General features: G+C 42.0%; 1 protein-coding gene across 1 annotated transcript in view; it reads right to left on the reverse strand.

Annotated features, from left to right (window-relative positions):
- The window catches only part of LOC118404247 (dystonin-like), a 54,078-nt gene extending 35,500 nt beyond the window's left edge, over positions 1–18,578 (reverse strand). Inside the window, exons 1-3 of the mRNA XM_035803296.1 lie at positions 18,463–18,578; positions 18,314–18,425; positions 5,814–5,930 (exon numbers count right to left, since the gene is read on the reverse strand). Coding sequence (XP_035659189.1) covers positions 5,814–5,930; positions 18,314–18,340 — 144 coding nt within the window. The 5' untranslated portion in view covers positions 18,341–18,425; positions 18,463–18,578. The remainder of the gene's footprint in view (positions 1–5,813; positions 5,931–18,313; positions 18,426–18,462) is intronic.
- Positions 18,579–22,165: the final 3,587 nt, after the last annotated feature.

Consider the following 22,165-nt stretch of genomic DNA (forward strand, 5'->3'; position numbering starts at 1 on the left):
GCAGGAGTTCAGGTACTGTGGTCAGCTGAGAGGGTACTGCATGCACAGCAGGCGTCCAGATATTGTGCCCAGCTGAGAGGGTACTGCATGCACAGCAGGCGTCCAGGTATTGTGGATAGCTGAGTGGGTACTGAATGCACAGCAGGAGTCCAGGTATTGTGCCCAGCTGAGAGGGTACTGCATGAATGGCTGGAGTCCAGGCACTGTGGTCAGCTGAGTGGGTACTGCATAAATAGCAGGCGTCCAGGTATTGTGGCCAGCTGAGTGGGTACTGCATGCACAGCAGGAGTCCAGGTATTGTGGATAGCTGAGTGGGTACTGCATGCACAGCAGGCGTCCAGGTATTGTGGTCAGCTTAGTGGGAGCTGCATGCATGGCTGGAGTCCAGGTACTGTGGCCAGCTGAGTGGGTACTGCATGCACAGCAGGCGTCCAGGTATTGTGGATAGCTGAGTGGGTACTGCATGCATGGCTGGAGTCCAGGTACTGTGGTCAGCTGAGTGGGTACTGCATGCATGGCTGGAGTCCAGGTATTGTGGCCAGCTGAGTGGGTACTGAATGCACAGCAGGAGTCCAGGTATTGTGGTCAGCTTAGTGGGAGCTGCATGCATGGCTGGAGTCCAGGTACTGTGTTCAGCTGAGTGGGTACTGCATGCACAGCAGGAGTCCAGGTACTGTGGTGAGCTGAGTGGGTACTGCCTGCACAATTTGAGGTACTGTGGTAAGTTGAGAGGGTATGTGAATGACTGCAGTTCAGGTATATGTACTATGGTAAGATTGAACAGTTAGTCAAAAATAAATTAATTGTCTTTTGACAAATTTGACAACTTATATGAAACGTGTTGTTTATCAGATGGCATTACTTTGTATATTGCAATATTTGATGTAGTTCATCAGAGCAGCGTGCATTTGTGCTAATCACAATGCAGTCTGTACGGTGGCAGAGGTTGAACTTGTTGTTGTATTGGTTGGAAGATTGAGTGCAAAAGCACAGTCTGCACGAAGGCAAGGATTGGTAATAAGTGGCAAATGAGCTAACTATATTTAGTACCATGCAAACACCGCATGTGACCATGTTGGAACACGTTTTCAGCTGTGTTTGCCGACGAATTCCTGCCGTTAGGGAGAATTTGCGGCCTCAAAACTGATATCACAAGTGAAGCGAAGTTATAGTTGTTGTTTTACTTTCATTATTTTGAAAGAACTTTGTAGCGTCATAGCGAGATCAACCGATATGTTTGGATGACATAGCGGCGCGGAAATATATGCTTCGACGGCGTGAATTTTGAGCAAAAATACCGCAGAATTATGGTTAGAAAACCCAAGGAGCTTTTATCCTTGGAAAACCCCACATTTTATTATTTCAGGGGTCCCTGGTCCAATTTAAAAGAAATAATAAGTGTACCGTCCAAAATAAGAACGTAGCGGGTGGATTCTGCGGCTGAAAAAAATAAACGTAACTGTTACCTAAACATGCACTCTTGAAAATGCAGACCAAAAAGTCCCAAAGGTGGGTTTTCATGGTTCTGGTCGCATGACGAAAATATTCTTATATCAAATGGATGTTATAAAAAGGTAAAAGGACAATTGAAAAAAAAAAAAAAAACTTTCACTGGGCTGGTTCGAACCGGGGTAGGCAGTGTGGCGACTAATCACGCTAACCACTACGCCATGCTAACATTCACAGTACCAACTTGTATTAACAGGTATCCAAATCTAAGGCATAACTTGAATACGTCCGTTCATTCCAAGATTCAAAGATTCTAATGTCTAATCCGCCGAAAAATGTCTAAACAACTGTTACTTATGTGAAAAGTTTGTAATGAGACGAGAGCTTGGCAAAATAATGTCGGGAAAGGCATGTTACAAGCTCTGATTGGCTGGCTGGAATCTCGGTGTGTCAATAGCCTGTTTAGGCTATAGGCACACTCAGTGTGTCAATAGCCACAGCGATATAACAAAATGATCCTAAATATTATCTATTGCGACTTCTCGTGTGACGTTTTGAGCTGGCGCTCTCCTAAACTCACGTTAGCGTTTTGCTGCGGTCTCGGAAGGCCTCTCCAACGTTTTGATGACGTCATGACTACTTATATATTCACATACAATTTATTAGCCTGATTTGGAAATTGTTTCATCTTTATGAATAGCTAATGCAATTCTTGTTGCGAGATAATGCACTTGATTTTATGTCACTCCAAATGAATTTGGAATTTTACCATACAAACGCTTCATTTATTCAATGTAACCAAATATTAAATGCTTTTAGAACCGACCGCAAACAGAAACAAATACGTAAAATGGACGGTTTAAAATTCAACAGGGATGTACCATTGTCTGCCTGAGCCGTCAAACTTGTCCATGAGAAAGGCGATTTGGAAGGGCCTTTGAAAGGGTCTTTGGAAGAGCAAGGTTAACAGGTCCGTCCGTCCGTCCAAGGAAGAAAGCTGGCGTAAAGCCTTGCCTGGCGGCAAGGCAAAAAAACCTACACCATTTTCGAATTGTACTGATTCCAGAAACCCCCCGGTTTGAAACATGGTGACTTCCAAATACGGTCATTTTCCTACATACGCCATTTTCTAGTACGTCAATTTCAAACTGGCCAGGTTCAAACTGGCCGATTTCAAAGTGGACGATTTCAAATACCTCAGTTCCAACTACACCCTTTTTAAAGGCGACAATAATGAAGCAAACAAGTTGTGGGACTTCTACTATGGTTCCCATGCTAACAGCACACCGGGTTTTGTGGCAGGAAATAGCCTTTTGGGGAGGCCGCTCAGCTGCTTAATGCCTGCTGCTAGCTCCAGCAATGTAAACAACAGAGATAACCTTACACATGCATTGGAACTTCGTCAAAATGTCACAGTTTTCAGAACCCCAAAGACCCAGTAAGCTATCAGAAAACTGCCAGAGGTTTATCAAAACAAACAGCTGGGGGAATTGAAAATTACCTGCACCAGACAAAAATTTTACCTGCACCACTCTGAATTAAGGAAGTATTGGATCATACTAGAATTGTGCAGGAACCATTGATATATTTTTTTTTTACATTTGATAGGTGATAACAGTTAATGCAGCTTATGATAATCCACATACACCTACATCATAGGACATTTATGCATAAAACCCAGTACATGGACCAGTGCAAATAGACACCAAAAATACCTGCACAAATCCAATTTTACCTGCACTAACTTGCATATTTTTTTTTTTTTTTACTTAATGGTCACCACGTAACAAGGCCTGAAGGCCACTTCAAGGTTACGGGTTACATGATTGGAACTGTAACAGCATCTCTTCACCCTAGGTCAGAAACATCATGATTGAGACCAGCCCAATTGCTCACTATGAGTGAGGACTTAAACTGACCCAATAGGCGAAGCAGGGGTTACGAGGGCTGCTCGGGAAATTCCCTACCCCATTTTGGCCGGAATGGTTTGATCCGCTACATGTTCGCACATGCGGCGGGTTCTTTTACGTGCTTGGGGTGTTGCTCTTCCCGAACACGGGACCTCCATCAGAAGGCGGCCCTAGCCGAAGCTAGGTACTCATTTTCACCTGAGTAAAGTGAGGAAAGTCGTGTAAAGTGCCTTTCCCAAGGACACAAGATCGGTGACACGCAGCTGGATTCGAACCCGCAACCTCTCGGTCACGGGCCGTACGCAATACCACTGTGCTACGCGGTCCCACTAAAATCACCTACATCATAGGACATTTATGCATAAAACCCAGTACATGGACCAGTGCAAATAGATATGCAGTTGGTATTTCAAGCCCTGTAAACAGTGTACTTGATCAGGCATTCACACGTTTTGGCGCTTAACGCTAGTTAACCTTTATTCGTTCAGTTACCTTAATTCGTTTTTTCAAAAACAGGGAATCTACGGAGACACGGTAAATGCAACATCAGTAATAACCACAGGAATGCATAACCGAGAGACTAAAGTGTTCAGAATATTCATGAAAAGGCTCCGATGACCACGCATTTGAAAACAGCGAGGTCAAAAACGTACCGTCCCTTATTGTAATAGCCTACCGCTCTATGGGAGGAGTGCGTCACCGTGTTGTTCGCCGGAATGGCAGAGATCTATCACATTCGCTTCCAGTTCACAATTATCATGCACAAGACAACTCAATAAAGTTTGTGTTGCTAACCAGTAACTGGACTCAAAGTGTGATCAATTGTCGAAAACCGTCTCTTTGTTGCCACAAACTGCCGCGCGCGATCGAACGTCGCCATGTTTTTTCCCCAGAAAGCTATGGTCGCAAGCGCGGGAAAAAGATTGGATGACGACATTACTATGTATTTCTTAAACTTACCTTTGATAACTCACTAACTCGCCTTTCTCTCTTAGATCATTAAGCAGCCATCTATTAAACATTTTATGCACCACTAAGAATGGAAATGATATTGAACATCGACAAATTAATTGATTTTACTCTGGTCCCCTTTTTTTTCAAAATGTGAAAGTCCCAAGCCAGGCGTAGCGTTCAACTGTTGCAAATACGGCCTTGAAGACGATACCAACAGTCTCAGTACGGGTATACGGTACATCGATAACAAGATTTGCACTGCATATTTGTCGACCACGAGTCTGACAGCAATGTTTTATATCATTTATTGTGGAATCTTTCGTTCTTTGATCCAGGGCATTGACAACAGTGATATATCAGACATCGCACCCCTTCATCTTTAGTGTTGTTGGCCGCCGGAATAGACCTTTGACACAAATATATCGGATTACATTTTGCCGTGTGGAGGGTGCAAAACACTGCAAAACACTGTACAGATGGTTGTACTGCAAACTGATGATTACCCGCTTGGTACTAGCCGCAGCACGCCGTTCAAGTTGCAACGAAAGGTGCATAAGTTTCATGGAACGATCATGGCGCCAGGATCGATTTTACGTCACGGTCTACTGACCCAACAACCTCATTTTTTACCAACGCGCTACTGCGTGCGATGTAAATACTCAGCGGTAGTTGTCGGGATTTTTTTGTTGCCTGAATAAGTTTGTAATCTAGAGCACTCCATTCATGTCAAGAAAGGAACAATAGCTTCAGCATAAAGTAATTAGCAGCGGACAAACATAACGAGTCTCGTCAGAACGAATAAAGGTCACGCCCTCCGGGAGCGCCGTCGTTCTCAACGCAATGCCACGGTGTTTTCAAATTGAGACATTTTCATATTAGCATGGCAGGAGAGAAACTATATCGTGGATGGGATGAATGACAAAGGTAAACAACAATATCACCATGTTAAAGACAGAAATTATGCTTTGTTCTTCTGCCAGATTGGAACAAGCTGACTCTTGATGAAAAACGCAACGAATAAAGGTTAACTAGCGTTACCGGTCAAAGAAAATAACGAGAGAGTGACGTAGTGAAAACTTTATAATCATATCTACAAAGTTTTACAGTCACTTGTACAGAGGAAGCTAGCCTTGTAGGATTTTAAAATGCCAGTGTAATTTGAATACTCCACCAAACAGATTTCTTTTTAGTGAAATTGACGTATTGTTAATTCACAAGTTTTCACATACTGAATCAGGTCCAGGTTCAGGTTCGGACCTGATCCTCTGGACCTGAAACGGACATGGACCTGAATTTTCTGTACTGGTACCCACCCCTACTGTAGTCTGAAAATGGCTGAACAAAATTGATTTTGGGTAGACAGCACAAATTTTCATTATGCTCTACAGCAAAATACTTCGTGTATCTTGCACATCGCAAGGAAAGTAATTTTACTCAGTATAATGTGGTGGAAAAATTAAGGGACATGTTATGCACAAATAAACAAACAAAGTTCCTTACCTCATATTCAACACATTCTAGGATGTCGACTATCTCTGCCTCATAGTAGCCGACAGGGGGCCCTTGGAATTTGGCCGACACTTTCGCTCCGACCTCTAGGAGGATAGCTTCATTATTCTGGGTTGGAAAAACAAAGTGTTAATATAACAGTCACTGCACTTCCTATTTCATGTTACAAAATAGTCCCCAAACTTGATGACTGCTTTTCAAGCCATGGTTGGAAATTTACAGACATTTTTCTATGTATTTGCACTAAGCCAGCAATGGTGATCTTTTATTATTGGCTTTATTTTTCTGTGTTGACTGTCATGACCGAATGATTGATGCCATGCGAGTGAAAAGTAACAATTACATAGGTGCATTGGACAAGGAAATGTAAATGACTTTCACCATCAACCATGATGCACTGCAACGTAGAAAGGTAGAGTCTGAGTAGGCTGAAGCAGGTCCAAGTTCAGGTCCGGACCTGGACCTGATCCTCTGGACCTGAACCGGACCTGAATTTTGTGTACCGGTACCCACCCATATTATGTTGTACACCTTTAACACACTTATCATTTACACACTGGTCACAATGTTGACAATCCAATTATTTCTAAAGACATGCTTAGATGAATTAGGACACTTTAACATTAATTATGCAAATGAGTTGTTTGCATAATTGGTATCTGCTAATCTTCCACGTGCCACAAACTACACGTTACATTTATTTGAGTCCTATCATGGAACACACTGTAAATATAGATTTTCCTCATCATGTATGCAAATTAAGTCCAAATTTGCATAATTTGCACTTTATTATGTACATTTCTGCCATAGATACCTGCATGCTAAATATCATGGAAATCCGTCATTCCTATGTTCCATTATGCTCATTGCAAGACTGTCACAGAATTGCCCCTGCACTTTCGGAGCAAACTGCTAGGGGCCCAAACACACAACACTTCTTACTTACATTACAAGCTAACTGTCACCAAAAAGTCAAGACCATAGCATGTACTGGTCAAAAGATACAAAAAATTGAAGTTCTGCTGCAGTACCAAGGTCACACACCAGGGGACCCAAAATCAACCTTGACCTTCATCTTTGCAACACCTACCCACATACCAAATATCACTACAATCCATCCAGAGGTTCTAGAGTTATGGTGATCACAAATATCTGGAAACACAAGCACACAGACAGACACGGACAAACCAGAAACTATACCTCCATTTTTCATGGAGGTAATAAGCTTACTAGTAGATTCTTTTTTGAATATCATAGCAATTCAGGCAAACAATAGACAATTCAATCTTAACAGCTGGATAACATTCTGAGATTAATACTAACATTCTGAGATTAATACTAGTAAGTCTGGACATTACCAGCTCCTAGCTAGGGTGTTGTCTCATGTTGGAACTACCCAAAGGAATATGGGTTACATGGCAACACTAGCAGCAGCCTGTCTGACTCAAGCCCAATAGGTATTGGTTTTGAATGCTGTCATGTCAACTATTTTGCAAGGCACTTCAGGTCTAATTCACGACTTTTTACCTCCATGAAATGTCATGCAGGTTATATTTTCAGTAGCGTTTGTCTGTGTACAAGATAACTCAAGAATGGCTGGATGGATTGGTTTCATACTTGGTGTGTTGGTGGAGTGTGATGACAGCTGAAAATGATTCGATTTTGGGTCCCCTAGCGGCTTTCCTTGGTACTGCAAAGCAACTTCCGCCTTGCTATCTCATGCTCTGAACAAGCTATGGTCACGAATTTTAAGTATTAGAGATAGCTCAGAAATAAGTGACATAAGTGACATAAGTTTGGGCCCCCTAGCGATTAATTCTGCCAATTTTTTTCCGTCATTGAATAAAAAACTGTCTACCTCGTGCAATTGATGTTGCGCTCTCCCACATCAAATAGTTTTCCGAGACGATAGAATAATAACACTTTTTTTCTATTTTGCCCGATCGGATGATTTTACTCAAATTTTTCGAATCAGTGGGCTTTTAGAAAGCCGATTGGCTTGACTTGTCTGCATGCGCCATTATGCCGAGATGGCCACGTCGAAATCAACTTTCTCTACGTAGGCTTATTTCTTTGACAAAAATCGAACTTAGTCTAGTAGTAGGCATCCTTCCATCTTTGCAGATGATGGTAGCGCTCTGAAGTCACGGCGGTTTGCAGCGTCTCCATAATGGCTCTGTAGGCCGATCCGGGCATTATGTGAGAACTTAGTCTAGTTCTCACATAAATAAGGTTGATTTAATTATTTTTTTATTTTATTTTATTCGCATTCGTTTTTAGAGCATTGGACAAGAAGCTCACAATGAGCTTATGGGGGTCTTCTGCTCTATATTACATACAATGACAAACAAAAGTAACAAAATTGAGATTATAACGAAACGTATAACTTAAAATGACATGAACATAAACATCATTTTGCAACATAAGAATAACATAAATACTAACAACAAAAACGGGCTAAGGCGCATACAAGGCTGGCATTACCAATCAATTTCAAATCAAATTAACTAAATCTTCCGGTCATTTTGATAAAATTAAAAACATAGTCAAAGATGTTACAATTTGTCGAGTGTGGAAGGAAAGGGCTGCCCATAGTGAGAAGGGTGCATAAAGTATTGTCAGATGAGTTAAGGGGGTCAGGCGAGAGTAATTCTTCTAGGTTTAAAAGGGATATAGAGTGCAACATATGAGTCCTTTCGCTATTGTATAGTTCGCAGTGCAACAAGTAGTGCTCAGTTGTCTCGTCTGAGTTCCCACATTTACAAGTAGGGCTAGATATACAATGGTGTTTGAATAGGTGTGAGTTAAGCTGGCTGAAGTCGAGTCTGAGTCTGGTCAAGTGAACTGCAGGGCGTCCGTGGCCATGGGAGTAGTGGGTGTGTCTGGGCGGGCTGTCAAAGAAAGACTCCAGTTCTCTTTTAAAAATACTAATAGATGGTGATGTTTTGGCGGACAAAGGAAGTTGATTCCAGGAGAAAACTGCGGCGGGTAAAAAGGATCTTTTGTACTTTTCGGTTCTTAGGGCAATAGGGAGGTAGTTCTGGTCATCTCGAAGGCCATAAGGGGTGGAATCACGGATAAGTGGAGGTACCAGTTCATGGAGATAATTTGGTGCGGAGCCGCTGACCATTTTATAGAAGTGAATAAGTACATGCTTTTCCCGTCTGGTGGCAAGTGTGTCCCAACCGACCTCCGTTAATATACGGCTGTGATTCGTCCCCCTTAGTGCGCCCGTGCAGACCTTGGCCGCGGACACCTGTACTGATTCGAGTGAGTCAGAGTCTTTCTTAAGAATACCGCACCAGGCGACGTTGGCATACTCAATCAAGGGACGTATCATGGCATTGTACAGAGTCTCGAGTGTTTTCCGTGGGACAAAGCAAGAAATTCTTTTCAGCAGATTTATGCGTTTCATTGCTTTTGTCACCAGGGTTGACACGTGAAGTGACCATGAAAGGTCTCTAGTGAGATGTAGGCCAAGGTGTTTGTGGGAGTCGACTTCAGTGAGCTGAACACCTTTAAAGTATAAGGGGGGATGTCGGACTTTGTTTTTCTTCAGGGAGAACGTCATCAATACTGTTTTTTGGGGATTGAATGTAACAAGCCACTGAGCAGCCCATTCCGAAACTGAGGTGAGATCACGGTTTAACCTGTCCGCTGAGGCAACAGGGTCAGTAATTATCTCTAGTAGTGCAGTATCATCCGCAAAAAGACGGGAGTCTGTTAATAAGTCATCAACAATGTCATTTATAAATACAAGAAAAAGTAAGGGGCCAAGGAGGGATCCCTGAGGAACACCTGCATTGATAGGTAGCCATTCAGAGCACACTCCATTGATGACGACTCTTTGCCTTCGGTTACTTAAATACGACTCTATCCATGCCAACAGAGACCCAGTTGATTTGAATCGTTTTCATACCATAATCACCGTATTTTGTGCTATAAATCAGAATTCTTGTTGCGACATTTTACCTTGGCAAAAATGGAGTCGTCCACTGACCCCTATTGACCTTGTTTATCTGCTGCTCCGGCGCCATCTTGGAAAATTACGCAAATACGATTCCGATATTTTTTGGCCCGCGGAATACGAAAATTAGACCAGCGTACATGGATTTCAAGGACCTATAAGATCAGATACATGAACGGACAGTCTACTTGTAAAATCTGTCCATATATGTTTCCTTCGTAAATCGTCCAAGCCTACATTTTGCTGATGTAGTGCAGAAATTGAAAAAAAAGTCAACCCCGTTTGGGTTTAGCGTGGCGTAACGCAGCCGGCCAGTCGCGCCGGTGACCGCTATCGGCAGTGTTGGCTTAGCGGCCGGACCGAAAATCGTCTGGCCGCGACCGCATTCGACAGGTGACCGCTATAGACTATTTCTTAATGCTTAGGTCAATGGGAAAAATCCAAGGGACCGACAAAAAGTGACCGCAATGGCCAGGTGGCCCCTATACTCAGGTGACCCCTAAGGCAGGTTTCACTGTAATAGTTTTAAGCATTGCCAGGATGCAGTGTTAATGGGTCAAAAACCTCAAACAAATATTGAGGTATGTCCAGAAAAGGGGTAATTGTACAAAGTTAGTGTGTACGAACTTGTACGAAGTTAAAGGTAGATATAGACCGTAATCGGTAAACTTCGGAAGTTTTAAGTGACGTCATCTAACTTTGTACAGGTAGGCAGGGTTGGTGTACGATGTACGATGTACGAACTTAAAAAATCTAACTTAGTACATAGGGGAAGGGTTGATGTACGATGTACGAACTTAAAAAATCTAACTTAGTACAGAGGGGCAGGGTTGATGTACGATGTACGAACTTAAAAAATCTAACTTAGTACAGAGGGGCAGGGTTGATGTACGATGTACGATGTACGAACTTAAAAAATCTAACTTAGTACAGAGGGACAGGGTTGATGTACGATGTACGATGTACGAACTTAAAAAATCTAACTTAGTACAGAGGGGCAGGGTTGATGTACGATGTACGAACTTAAAAAATCCAACTTACTACATAGGGGCAGGGTTGGTGTACGATGTACGATGTACGAACTTAAAAATCTAACTTAGTACAGAGGGGCAGGGTTGATGTACGATGTACGATGTACGAACTTAAAAATCTAACTTAGTACAGAGGGGCAGGGTTGATGTACGATGTACGATGTACGAACTTAAAAAATCTAACTTAGTACAGAGGGGTAGGGTTGATGTACGATGTACGATGTACGAACTTAAAAAATCTAACTTAGTACAGAGGGGCAGGGTTGATGTACGATGTACGAACTTAAAAAATCCAACTTAGTACAGAGGGGCAGGGTTGATGTACGATGTACGATGTACGAACTTAAAAAATCCAACTTACTACATAGGGGCAGGGTTGGTGTACGATGTACGAACTTAAAAATCTAACTTAGTACAGAGGGGCAGGGTTGATGTACGATGTACGAACTTAAAAATCTAACTTAGTACAGAGGGGCAGGGTTGATGTACGATGTACGATGTACGAACTTAAAAAATCTAACTTAGTACAGAGGGGCAGGGTTGGTGTACGATGTACGATGTAAGAACTTAAAAATCTAACTTAGTACAGAGGGGCAGGGTTGATGTACGATGTACGAACTTAAAAAATCTAACTTAGTACAGAGGGGCAGGGTTGATGTACGATGTACGATGTACGAACTTAAAAAATCTAACTTAGTACATAGGGGCAGGGTTGGTGTACGATGTACGATGTACGAACTTAAAAAATCTAACTTAGTACAGAGGGGCAGGGTTGATGTAGTTCGTACACAATGTTCGAGAAGAGAGAAAACTGGAGAGAGCAGGACTGCTGACCTTGTAAATTATCAAAAATAAATGTTCAACAAAAGATAAATGCAATACATGTTGCATTTTCATTATTTTCAGACAAAACATCGTTATTCTACATGTTTCACATTTACCATGTGCGACAGGTGAAAGTAGAATAAAATGCTGCGTACAGAGTTAGCATAACCCACAGCATAATCAAAATATCTTAACTTCGTACATCGTACATCGTACATTAGGTCCGCCCCATGTACGAACTTAGCATAACCCACAAAATAGAAAAATCTTAACTTCGAACATCGTACATCGTACATTAGGTCCGCCCCATGTACGAACTTAGCAAAACCCACAAAGTAGAAAACATATTAACTTCGAACATCGTACATCGTACATTAGGTCCGCCCCATGTACGAACTTAGCGTAGCTACGTCACAGATAATTGTCGACGTTTCCCGAACTTTGCCGACAGCGGTTGTCGGAAGTTGTCGGAAGCTAGAAGTTGTCGGAAATTACGTGTGACGTAGGCTGATCCAAACTTCGTACATTTCACCCATTTCTGGACATGTATGCTAATATTCGGTGTATATGGGTCAAAAACCTTGTGTGGCGCTCTGGAGACATTGTTTATACATTTATGAATTTAAAAAATGCAGCAAGTCCTACGTATTCACCAGGAATTTCCAGTTAGTCCGCCGGTTTCAAGATCGAAGCGATTCTTTGCCGCCATGTTGGATCGCCCGTGCTAAGAGTCTGTATGGGGAAGTTCTCGGCTCCATAGACGACAGGACGATAAAACTATTGACCCTGTTGGTTCATAGATTACAGCATACCACAATTCTATCATTGTCAACTTGTAAAACTTGTATACCAACTTGTAACCAAGTGATTTTTAGCCTCAAATGCAAGTAAGCACGATCCAACATGGTGGCTAAGAATTACTTTAATTTGAAACCGGACTATCTCGAAATAATTGGTGAATACGTAGGATTTGCTGCATTTTTTAAATTCATAAATGTATAAACAATGTCTCCAGAGCGCCACACAAGGTTTTTGACCCATATACACCAATATTAGAGTCGTTTGTGGTCGTTTGTGGTGTTTCTGAGTCGTTTGTGGTCGTTTGTGGCGTTTAGGCACACCCGTTATGCTGACCACAAATATCCGGAAACACAAACACACAGACAGACACACCCAAAACTATATCTCCATTTTTCATGGAGATAATTACCTGCTTGTAGCGAGACGTGCTGGGTAACTACAGATGGTTTCTGGACATTTCCCCGTCATTCATTTTCCCCGTCAGAACATGTCCCCATCATGCTTCTTTCTTGCACAAATTTTGAAGAAACATTACATCTTTCTCGTTTTGAATCCTAAGGGACTACTTTAGTGTATATTTCATTAGTTGGAGTTGGAAAACATTTTCAGACAGCTTGTAGCAATAGTTTCCGTTGTCTTCCAGAAATATCTTATTTCCATAGGCCGAGTGATTACACTTCCAGTCGGCCCGAATCGCTCGTAAATGTCCCAACATAAGTTTAGTTAGGGCTGTGTACCTAAATACCCGTACCTGTACCGTACCTAAAAAATTGTTTAGGTACAGGTCCGGACCTAAACATCTGTGTACCTGTACCTGAACACACTAAATCACTATTAAACACTACTTTTTAAGACTGCTGGACAAGTTAATCACGAATCAACATTATGACAATGGTAATAATCTTGCGATTGAAATTTAAGAAAACTTGCAACGAAATTGTTTTGAGATTCAAATATGTAATTCCTCATATATAGATAACAATTTATCACTATAAAAGACAGTTAGCTACATGTTTAACTTACATATACTTGGTTAAACTTTTTTAGGTACAGGTGCAGGTCCGGACCTGTACCTAAACCCGTGTACCTGTACCTGTACCCAGTGTTTCCGCCAGAACTCAGCTGGGAGGCCGTCCACCTTGGGGCGCGAAAACCGCGAAAATTAAATTTAATTGCAAAACCGCGAACATTAAATTTAATTGTAAAACCGCGAAAATTAAACTTAATTGTAAAATCACGAAAATTAATTCAAAAGTTAATGGTTAACTATCGCAAGAAAAAACAAAACAACTAACGTCCGATTAAGTTCAGTGCCGAAGTGTTATGACCTGTGTCGCGTACCGGTATGCCGCACCGAACGGGTACTACGACTTTTAAAAAGTTCTAGAAACGGTTCTTGGACTTTCAAAAAAGAAAGCATTTGTATATATTCTCTTTTATGTTGTAGTATACTTATAAATCATCTAAAACCTTCCATAGATCGAGAAATTTGCGTTCAGAAATGACGAAAAACATCGTCTATCGGCGACAGTGAGCGTAATGGCGGCCGAAATCCAACAAGCTCACGTGGTGACTTCTCGCGAGATCTGGGAAAGCTAGCGACGTCACGGGAAACTAGCGCTGTGATTGGCTAGGATACACAACAACTACCGACCGCCATTTTTGATGCGTATTTATCCCGAAAATTTCTGCCGTTTTCGGAGATTTTGCGGGCTCAAAACTCATATAAAAAGGAACCAAAGTTATACTTGATGTTTTTTACGTCCATCACCTCTTATGTGAACACTTTATTTTTCCGCTGTGTTGCCGATAACGAACTTGAAAGAGGTCTTGGATTTCCCGTGCCAAGCACCCGGTGGGCACATGTTTCTGATCATCGTGTTTTGTTTTGTTTACGATGATTGATGATGAAAACAGAGACTAAAGTTTTTAATATCTAGACAAAGTTAGTGTGTTTTCTTATTAAGTTACTTCTCCCAATAACAACTATTAGTTTGTAGTGTAATAGCGAGATCGACCTACCGCCAAGTTTTCGAAATGTGGCAGGGAAAATTCGCATAACTGAGACCTTGAAAAACGGGTTTTAATGAGATTATCGTATGCGAAAGGGCGCCGACACACATTGTCAGCAATCATAACAATAGCAAAACAAACAGTAAGCGGCTTTCTGACTGTGGACGGCGTCCCCAAGCGTCTAGCTTCAATACAAAACACAAAACTGCGGTTTACATTTATCGACTTTGTACAGATTTCTCGGCAAAATGTGGGTCGCATTTTTTTTATGAGGACGGCCTCTGTTTGCGTTCAAGCCGTCCAAAACGAAATGAGACCGTCAATGGACGGGTGGACGCCCCTCTGGCGGAAACACTGAGATACCTGTACGGTGTACCTGAAATTTGTTTAGGTACACAGCCCTACCTGAAGTAGATCCTAACTGTTTTGAAATACACAAACAGTCGTTTTTCATGTTATAGTTCTTTCTTTCTTTCTTTCTTTATTGACGATGAGACAAGTCATTACAAGGGTCTGCCTAGGCAGCTTTGGGCTGGTAGCGGCAGACCCTACAAAAATATGGACGAACATACAAAGAATTCATACAATATAATACAATAAGATAATCAATAATTAAAAGGTGTCATGCAACTATACGGATATGAAAGGGATTGATCTATGCAATATAGCAATATAGTTTGGTTTAAGTCTGCCCATGTACTCATACAAAGTCAGTAAAAGTACCCAGGGCCAGGAGAGGTTTCCAACAGGCGTAAATAACCAAGATGGCGCAGCCGGCAACATGAAAATTTCTCGTGCGTCAGTTGAGTGCCAGTAAGGCCATACCAATTTTATTTGTTGGTTCTCGGAATCGCCGCTTCTATTTTTCCCAATTTAAAAAAAAAAAAATTAAATTGCCACAACCCCGTGTAAGTTCCGGTAACACAAGTTGCTGGACTTGAAGCAAACTTCGGTTCAGTTGAAAATAAACAGAACTTCTGAAACTAGTACTGGACTTGCAAAAAAACTATCACCTGCTACTGTTCTCCTTTATATTGTAAATCATCGAAAACCATCCATAGATCGTGAAATTTGTGTTGGAAAAAGACGCAAATGTTGCCGTGAAGAATTAACAAAATGGCTGCCGCCATATTTGGAAGTGGCTGCCATATATGGAATGCTGCCATATATGGAATGCTGCCATATTTGGAAAGGGCTGCCATATATGGAACACTAATGTATGAGTACACTAACGCCATCAAGCGTTTTTTATTCAAACTGCAGCTTTCACAAAGAGATGTTTCAGGCACTATCTATTTTTTTTTGTGAAATTAAGTCAATTTATTGTTGTTGTTGCTACATTAGACATTATGCTATGCTGAAAAAGTTTTTTCAACCTTCTTTAAGGTTTTTAAAAGTTGTGTGTGTTGAAATACTCTGTTTTTGTCTTTATTACTAAGCATTACTACAGCGCTATTACTGTGAATACTTAAAGTAATACTGATTGCACATAATTTTGCATTTGTATTGCTGAAATTCTATGTAAAGTGTATGCCAACAAATTTTGTATGTAAGTGCAACTGGATAAGTATTCTACCACACATATATGTATACACTAGATTATTACTACAGTGGATTCCAATTATTCGTATTACGCCTATTTGGATAATTCGGGTAATTGTATAGAATTGCGAAATCCCAAACCATTTGCCATTCATTCTATTGTTTAAGACATCGCAGAATTGGATAACCCGCCATCTCAAACTTCGGGTTTTTGGATAGGATTACGTCAACTTATATCGAATAAAAATGGGAAAATATACGCTAGAACTTACAAAATGAGGCCAAAATTAACCAACAACTGTATGTATGATGGCATAAAATCATGAAAAGAACCGAAAGAAAGGTAGATTCCACCAAAAATCTTGCCGATACCACTGTGGAAGCGCGCGAACATTTGGTCAGGCGCCATTTTGGTAGGTTGCCGCAAGGCATGACGGGTGGATGTCAACACGCTTTTGAGTTCATATTTCGCCTTCAGACAATGTCTAAACTTGGTTTACCCAACAAAAAATGTGTTTTACATAGCCACTGTCTCATTATTGAGCTGATTTCGGCCGCGCTACGTAGATTTTTGCAGCGCACGTAACGCAACAGGGTCAATGAACTGTGATGTTGCAATAAGCCGCATTGAATGGTGGGATATCTCAACCCACGCTTCGACGCCATTTTAAATGTTTTGAAAGTGATTTTTTCCGTCTTCCACCGCGAAAGACGGCGTCGAGTTTGAAATTTCAGCGTAATTTGTGGACACAAGATGTAAATAAGAAGGTGAAGAGTTTATCTCTCCAATACGTACCGTCATTTTGCTCAAAATTAAGAAATCAACATGATTTTTTTCCCGCCGATACAAGCGGAGTTGTGTTTGTCTTTGTTGTGGTACATTTAGTTATGCCCTCGGCAGTGCGAGTCAAGCGTATTTTTCTACGTGTTCATTTAGCCACCGACTTAAAAATCTTTATTAGATTTATCACCGCACGTAAATTGTACAATATCGGAACATTTAATTATGTAAAGCTTGTAACTGGAATCTGTTCGATATTTTGCTGGCTATTTAATGATGTTATAGATTCAAACAGTTGACGTTCCATTCATTCAAAACAGTACTGTAGGTTAACTACTGCTATTGTTCTAGATAAACAAATGTCTGATTAAAAAGTTTTGTGGGTCTTTTGTAAATGAAGTTCCGTATCGTGTGTGTAGTGTTTGTGTCTTGCGTAGTAGTAATCCTATATTGGCCCCCCTCCCGGCTCCCTTCGGGCCTAAGTGGCCCAACTTCGGACTGTTGGATACTTCGGACTATTGGATAAAATGCGCTGACAAATGAGCTATCCAAATAAGCGAATTCCACTGTATTATTATTATTATCATCATATACCATTGGTTCAGGTCCGGAATTACGAACCTGAAACTCTGGACCTGAACACAGACTTGTTGCAAGTTTTTTTTTTTTTTTTCGCCCTGTCGCTCCAACTTTTTTCTGAAAAAATCCGAGAACCAACAAATTAAATTGGTATGGCCTAATCCAAGGTAAAAAAACTCAAAGTAAAGGTCTACACTCTATAGGAAATTTGATAAAACTCTTGGCAAAACTTTTGTGACTTGTAAGAACTAGTAATAACCTCCATAACATGACTGGGAACTCTTGCAAATTTACATAATCTTTCATCCGCCCGGTGCTAGAGTATGGCTCCCCTGTCTGGGGCGGTCTCCCGCGAGGTTTGTCAGATGATGGAAAAAGTTCAAAAGACATGCCTCAAGATATGTGGCTTACCCTGTAACCAACTGCCAACCCTTGAGTCAAGGCGAAGGTAGGCGTCTCTACGTACGCGAGTTGAAAAAGATTCTGAAAGATCCCTCACATGACTGCACACGCCTGCCACGGTTTCTGGACATAATATTTTCCCCGTCATAATTTCCCCGTCAGAACATGTCCCCATCATGCTTTTTGCAGAAATTTTGAAGAAACATTACATCTTTCTCGTTTTGAATCCTAAGGGACAACTTGAGTGTATATTTCATTACTTGGAAAGCATTTTCAGACAGCTTGTAGCAATAGTTTCCGTTGTCTTCCAGAAATATCTTTTACAAAGTCAGTAAAAGTACCACGAGAGGTTTGCAACCAAGATGGCGGAGCCGTCTGTCTTCCTTGACTCGTCTTCCTTCAACCAAATGAGGAACCTCGATATCTGAGACGTAGAAAGCCGTATAAAATACCAGACAGCCATACGGAGAGACAGAAGAACTCGTTTGTGGCGAGGGCAGCGAGAGACTTTGATACTAGACTAGAAATTATAGTTCACTATGATACTTACGCCAGGGACGCATATGACCGAGGCCATCCTTGGTGCGCCGTCAGTCGTTTGCGGTCAGGACTGTTCAAAGTTGGAACGCATTGCCGGCTGAAGTAGTAGAGGCAGAGTCCGTGAATGCGTTCAAATCAAGGTTGGACTTATGTTGGAGTAAGAAGAGATACCATGTACGACAGGAGGGTGACTACACAGATCTTAAATTCCCCGCGACAAACTCACTCACTGTCAGTGGTCAGTGCGCGATGCTTCATGGGAAATTTCGGATCTCTCGTTCACATTCTCGCGAGAATATCAGTGCGAGACCAAAACATACGCACATTGCCGGCGAATTTAAAGTTGCCAAAACATGCCGCGGCCGGCGGGTCCGACTTTCAAATCTCTATAATAATATAGCTGAAAGCTCTCGAAGCGGCCGGAAGAAGTCTGGTGATATTGCTCTAGGCACAGATCTTACTGTGGTGTGTGGCAGCTTCTCCCTTATTAATCCTGCCCTAGGCCTAGGCCCCTAACAAAAATGACAATACGAGCGATCGCGATGATGCCACGGTGACGCAGTGGTAGGCAAAAAGCAGGTGTTTGGCAAAATATTGATTTACATATTAAACAGTAATTTGATCTACTAATTTGAATATCAATTTTTAATCCAATCTACTGACGTCCTGGTACGCACCAACAGTCGAATACCCCGGATATAAACAACAACAGCGATCGCTCGTATGAATCTATGTGTTACGGCGTCATAGCTACGGCCGCGTGGCGCGTTGGTACACCCGATCCCTCGATCTCGGAAGTTAAGCAACGCGCGGTCCGGACAGTGCTTGGATGGGAGACCAACCAAGGACGTCTGGATTGCTGTAGCCTCACGAAGCTTTCCACGAAATCGTCTTCCGGGAGGGACGTAAAACGGGGGTCCCGTGCTCGAGGAGGTGCCTCGACCACGTTAAACAGCCTCATTACTCATAACGGGTACCTACTGGCTGGCAAAATACACCTGGTGATTATAACCAACGTGGAACGGGGCCTTCTGATTGGTCCGCGCTGCCTGGCTATATGATAATGTGTATTGAATGTCCACAAATGACATTGTCTTATGAAAGTGATGACACGGCAATCAAAGCTTGGTGTAACACAATTTAATCTCAACCATCATGAACTAATAGTTTGACAGTCATTGCAATGAGATCAGAAATAATCAGTATAACAAAAAGGCTACTACTAGTACTACCTTACCTTGAAACCAAACAGTGAAGCTACTGTAATGTTTTTTATATTGGTGTTTGCAGGTTGACCTCTCCATCTCAACAAAGACCATCGCAACAAAGGTCTCCATCCTCCCAGGGGAGAGACAAGACGGCATCCCATGTCCCAGATTCGAATGGGGCACACCTTAGTGGCTATCAGCACCACACATGCCATTGTTTGGAGGGATGGAGCTGTCAAGGCACACAGGATTTGGGACATGCGCGCAAACCTGCCGGGATGGCTACTTCTATTCCCTGGATATGACAATGCTACACTGGCAGAGTTGCCTTTACCACCACTGGTCCCAAGAGCATACCATTCATCGGCATGGATCCCTACATCATCCGCCATTGTGGTGCTAGCTGGACCAGGTATCACCTATTGTGGTCACTGCCCTTCAGAGAGACTGTCAGCCTCCGATGTAATGTGTCTTAAGATCTCTCACTCACTTAAGATCTATGATGCCCAATATACCCTGACAGAGGTGCACATGGAGGGGGTGCCTGACTCATATGTGTCGAGTTCCTCTGTCTCTGCTCTCTGTGATGATGACGATCGCTTTGTCGTCTTTGGTGGGTACCATCATGACAAGCCCAGCCTTTATTCTGCTGAGCCATGTAACAAGATTTAGGTCATACCTGTGACCCGTTTGATACGGGTGTTACGGACCATGTGATGATTTTCCGTATCACATAGGCTCGAAGTTTGTATCACACAGGCTTCTTTCGAGCAAATCAAACCATTTCGAGCGTGCCGAGTGTTGCACGGTCTGCAATTCGAATACCTGATTTGACGTTGGAACATTGCTGTTGTAACACATTTGTTCGAGGGCATAAAATTTTTCAACTTCTGGCAAATTTAGCATCAAAACAGGTTTTCTCAGGTGGGTTTGACATAAATGCATCACCCTCGGTCCCAGCCCTCCCACGGTCGGGCTGGAACCTCGGGTGATACGGAATACACCGTGTTGTATTCTATATGTATATCATGAGCCTGCAAACAAAAATGCCTAGTGTGCACCATGCACCACATAAAATGGCCAGTGCAGGTCATACGTGTCAGAGCTTGAATGGAAGCACTGTCGACTCCTCATTGGAGGCACATGTCAATCTGTGAACTGTTGCATGGTTCTCAGGTAACTTAAGGCATGTGACACGCGTGTAGCTATGTTAAAACGCTTAAATCCTCATAACTTTTTGTCGCGTAGTTGTATCAAGATGAAACTTCACACAATGCTTGAACAGTTGAAAATGTACTAGACACTGGTGGACTTTTATGTGGATGTGATAAAAGTCTCCAGTTTCTTCTCCTCCCTGACAAAGAAGTTTTTCTTTGTAATGCCCCTGTTTCATCAAAAACAGAGGCTGTCTGCAGTGCTGCACAGACTTACTGAATTTTCTCAAATAAAGTGCGCGGGTTTACAGAAAAGCCTGGGCCCAGGAGCTGGGCTGGCTAGCCTGAAAGACTACCTTTTCTGGGGCCCAAGGCTATGCATGGGGTTTGGCCAGCGCAGCTGAAGTTTTTTTTTTATAAAAAACTGGGTCAATGACAATCCCAGCTGTGGGTGGGATGGGGCAGGGATGGGGAAAGGTAACAGTTGATCATATTGCTGGGCTTGCAATGAATAAAGAATACTAGGATGGGTCAGGAAATGATAGCGTACAACATCAAATTCAAAACAGATGTCATGCATGTATGAGAGTGTGTGTCACTGTGTGTGTGTTTGTACATGAAATTTCTTTGTAGAAAAACTGGGTCAGTGCCTCTCAGTGGTAACCCAAGACAACAGTTGGTCCTCTAGGATAGGGGCTGTTTGCCAAAACATCAAATTTGAAACAGATGTCTCAAACATCAAGTGTCAGTGAGCATGGATGTAGGAATGGATGTATGTTATGTGTTTATATGTGTCAATTGTATGTGAGGGGGGTGTATAATATGACGTGTAACGTTAGTGTTGTTTGTGCTATTCGTTTCTCTCATGCAGGACAATTACTGATAGCCACTATAAGTATTGTAGGAATGACTGCCAGTATATAGTCAAAGGAAAAGTAAATGTACTAATAATCCTTGAAGTAACAGTAGTTGATGTTGATTGTTCATTGCTGTAAACCATTGAACCCCAATCCCCCATAGATATGAACAAACTGTTACCTTCTGTCAAATGCACCCTGCATGCACTGGAATTGTCGGTTACCCAGTTGTAGGTTTTAAAAAATCTATTGATGGGTCAAACCTCATCAATAGCCTTGGGGCCCAAAAAGGGTGGCCTGGCTAGCCTGCAGGCTAGCCTGCTGGGCCCAGGCTTTTCCGTAAACCCTAAAGTGCGCACGATTTAAACTTTTCAAAATTGAAAATATGTTGCAAGATGGGATGCATACTTTATTTGAGGTCATTGCAGGGCTAAATGGAAAAATGACCTCAAATACAAAATGTAGATTAAGGTGCCACTACACTTCCTGGATGAAGGATGCAAAACTATTCATTGTTTTCACATACTACATTTCTTCTACCTTGTATTCTGAGTCATTTTGTAATTTAAGGTAGATGATCTAATTGTTTGTAGATACTGCACTTTTACAAATTTAGGGAAGGGCATTGTATACAAGGCATTAG

The sequence above is a fragment of the Branchiostoma floridae genome, chromosome 2, assembly GCF_000003815.2.
Source record: "Branchiostoma floridae strain S238N-H82 chromosome 2, Bfl_VNyyK, whole genome shotgun sequence".
Taxonomy (NCBI): Eukaryota; Metazoa; Chordata; class Leptocardii; order Amphioxiformes; family Branchiostomatidae; genus Branchiostoma; species Branchiostoma floridae.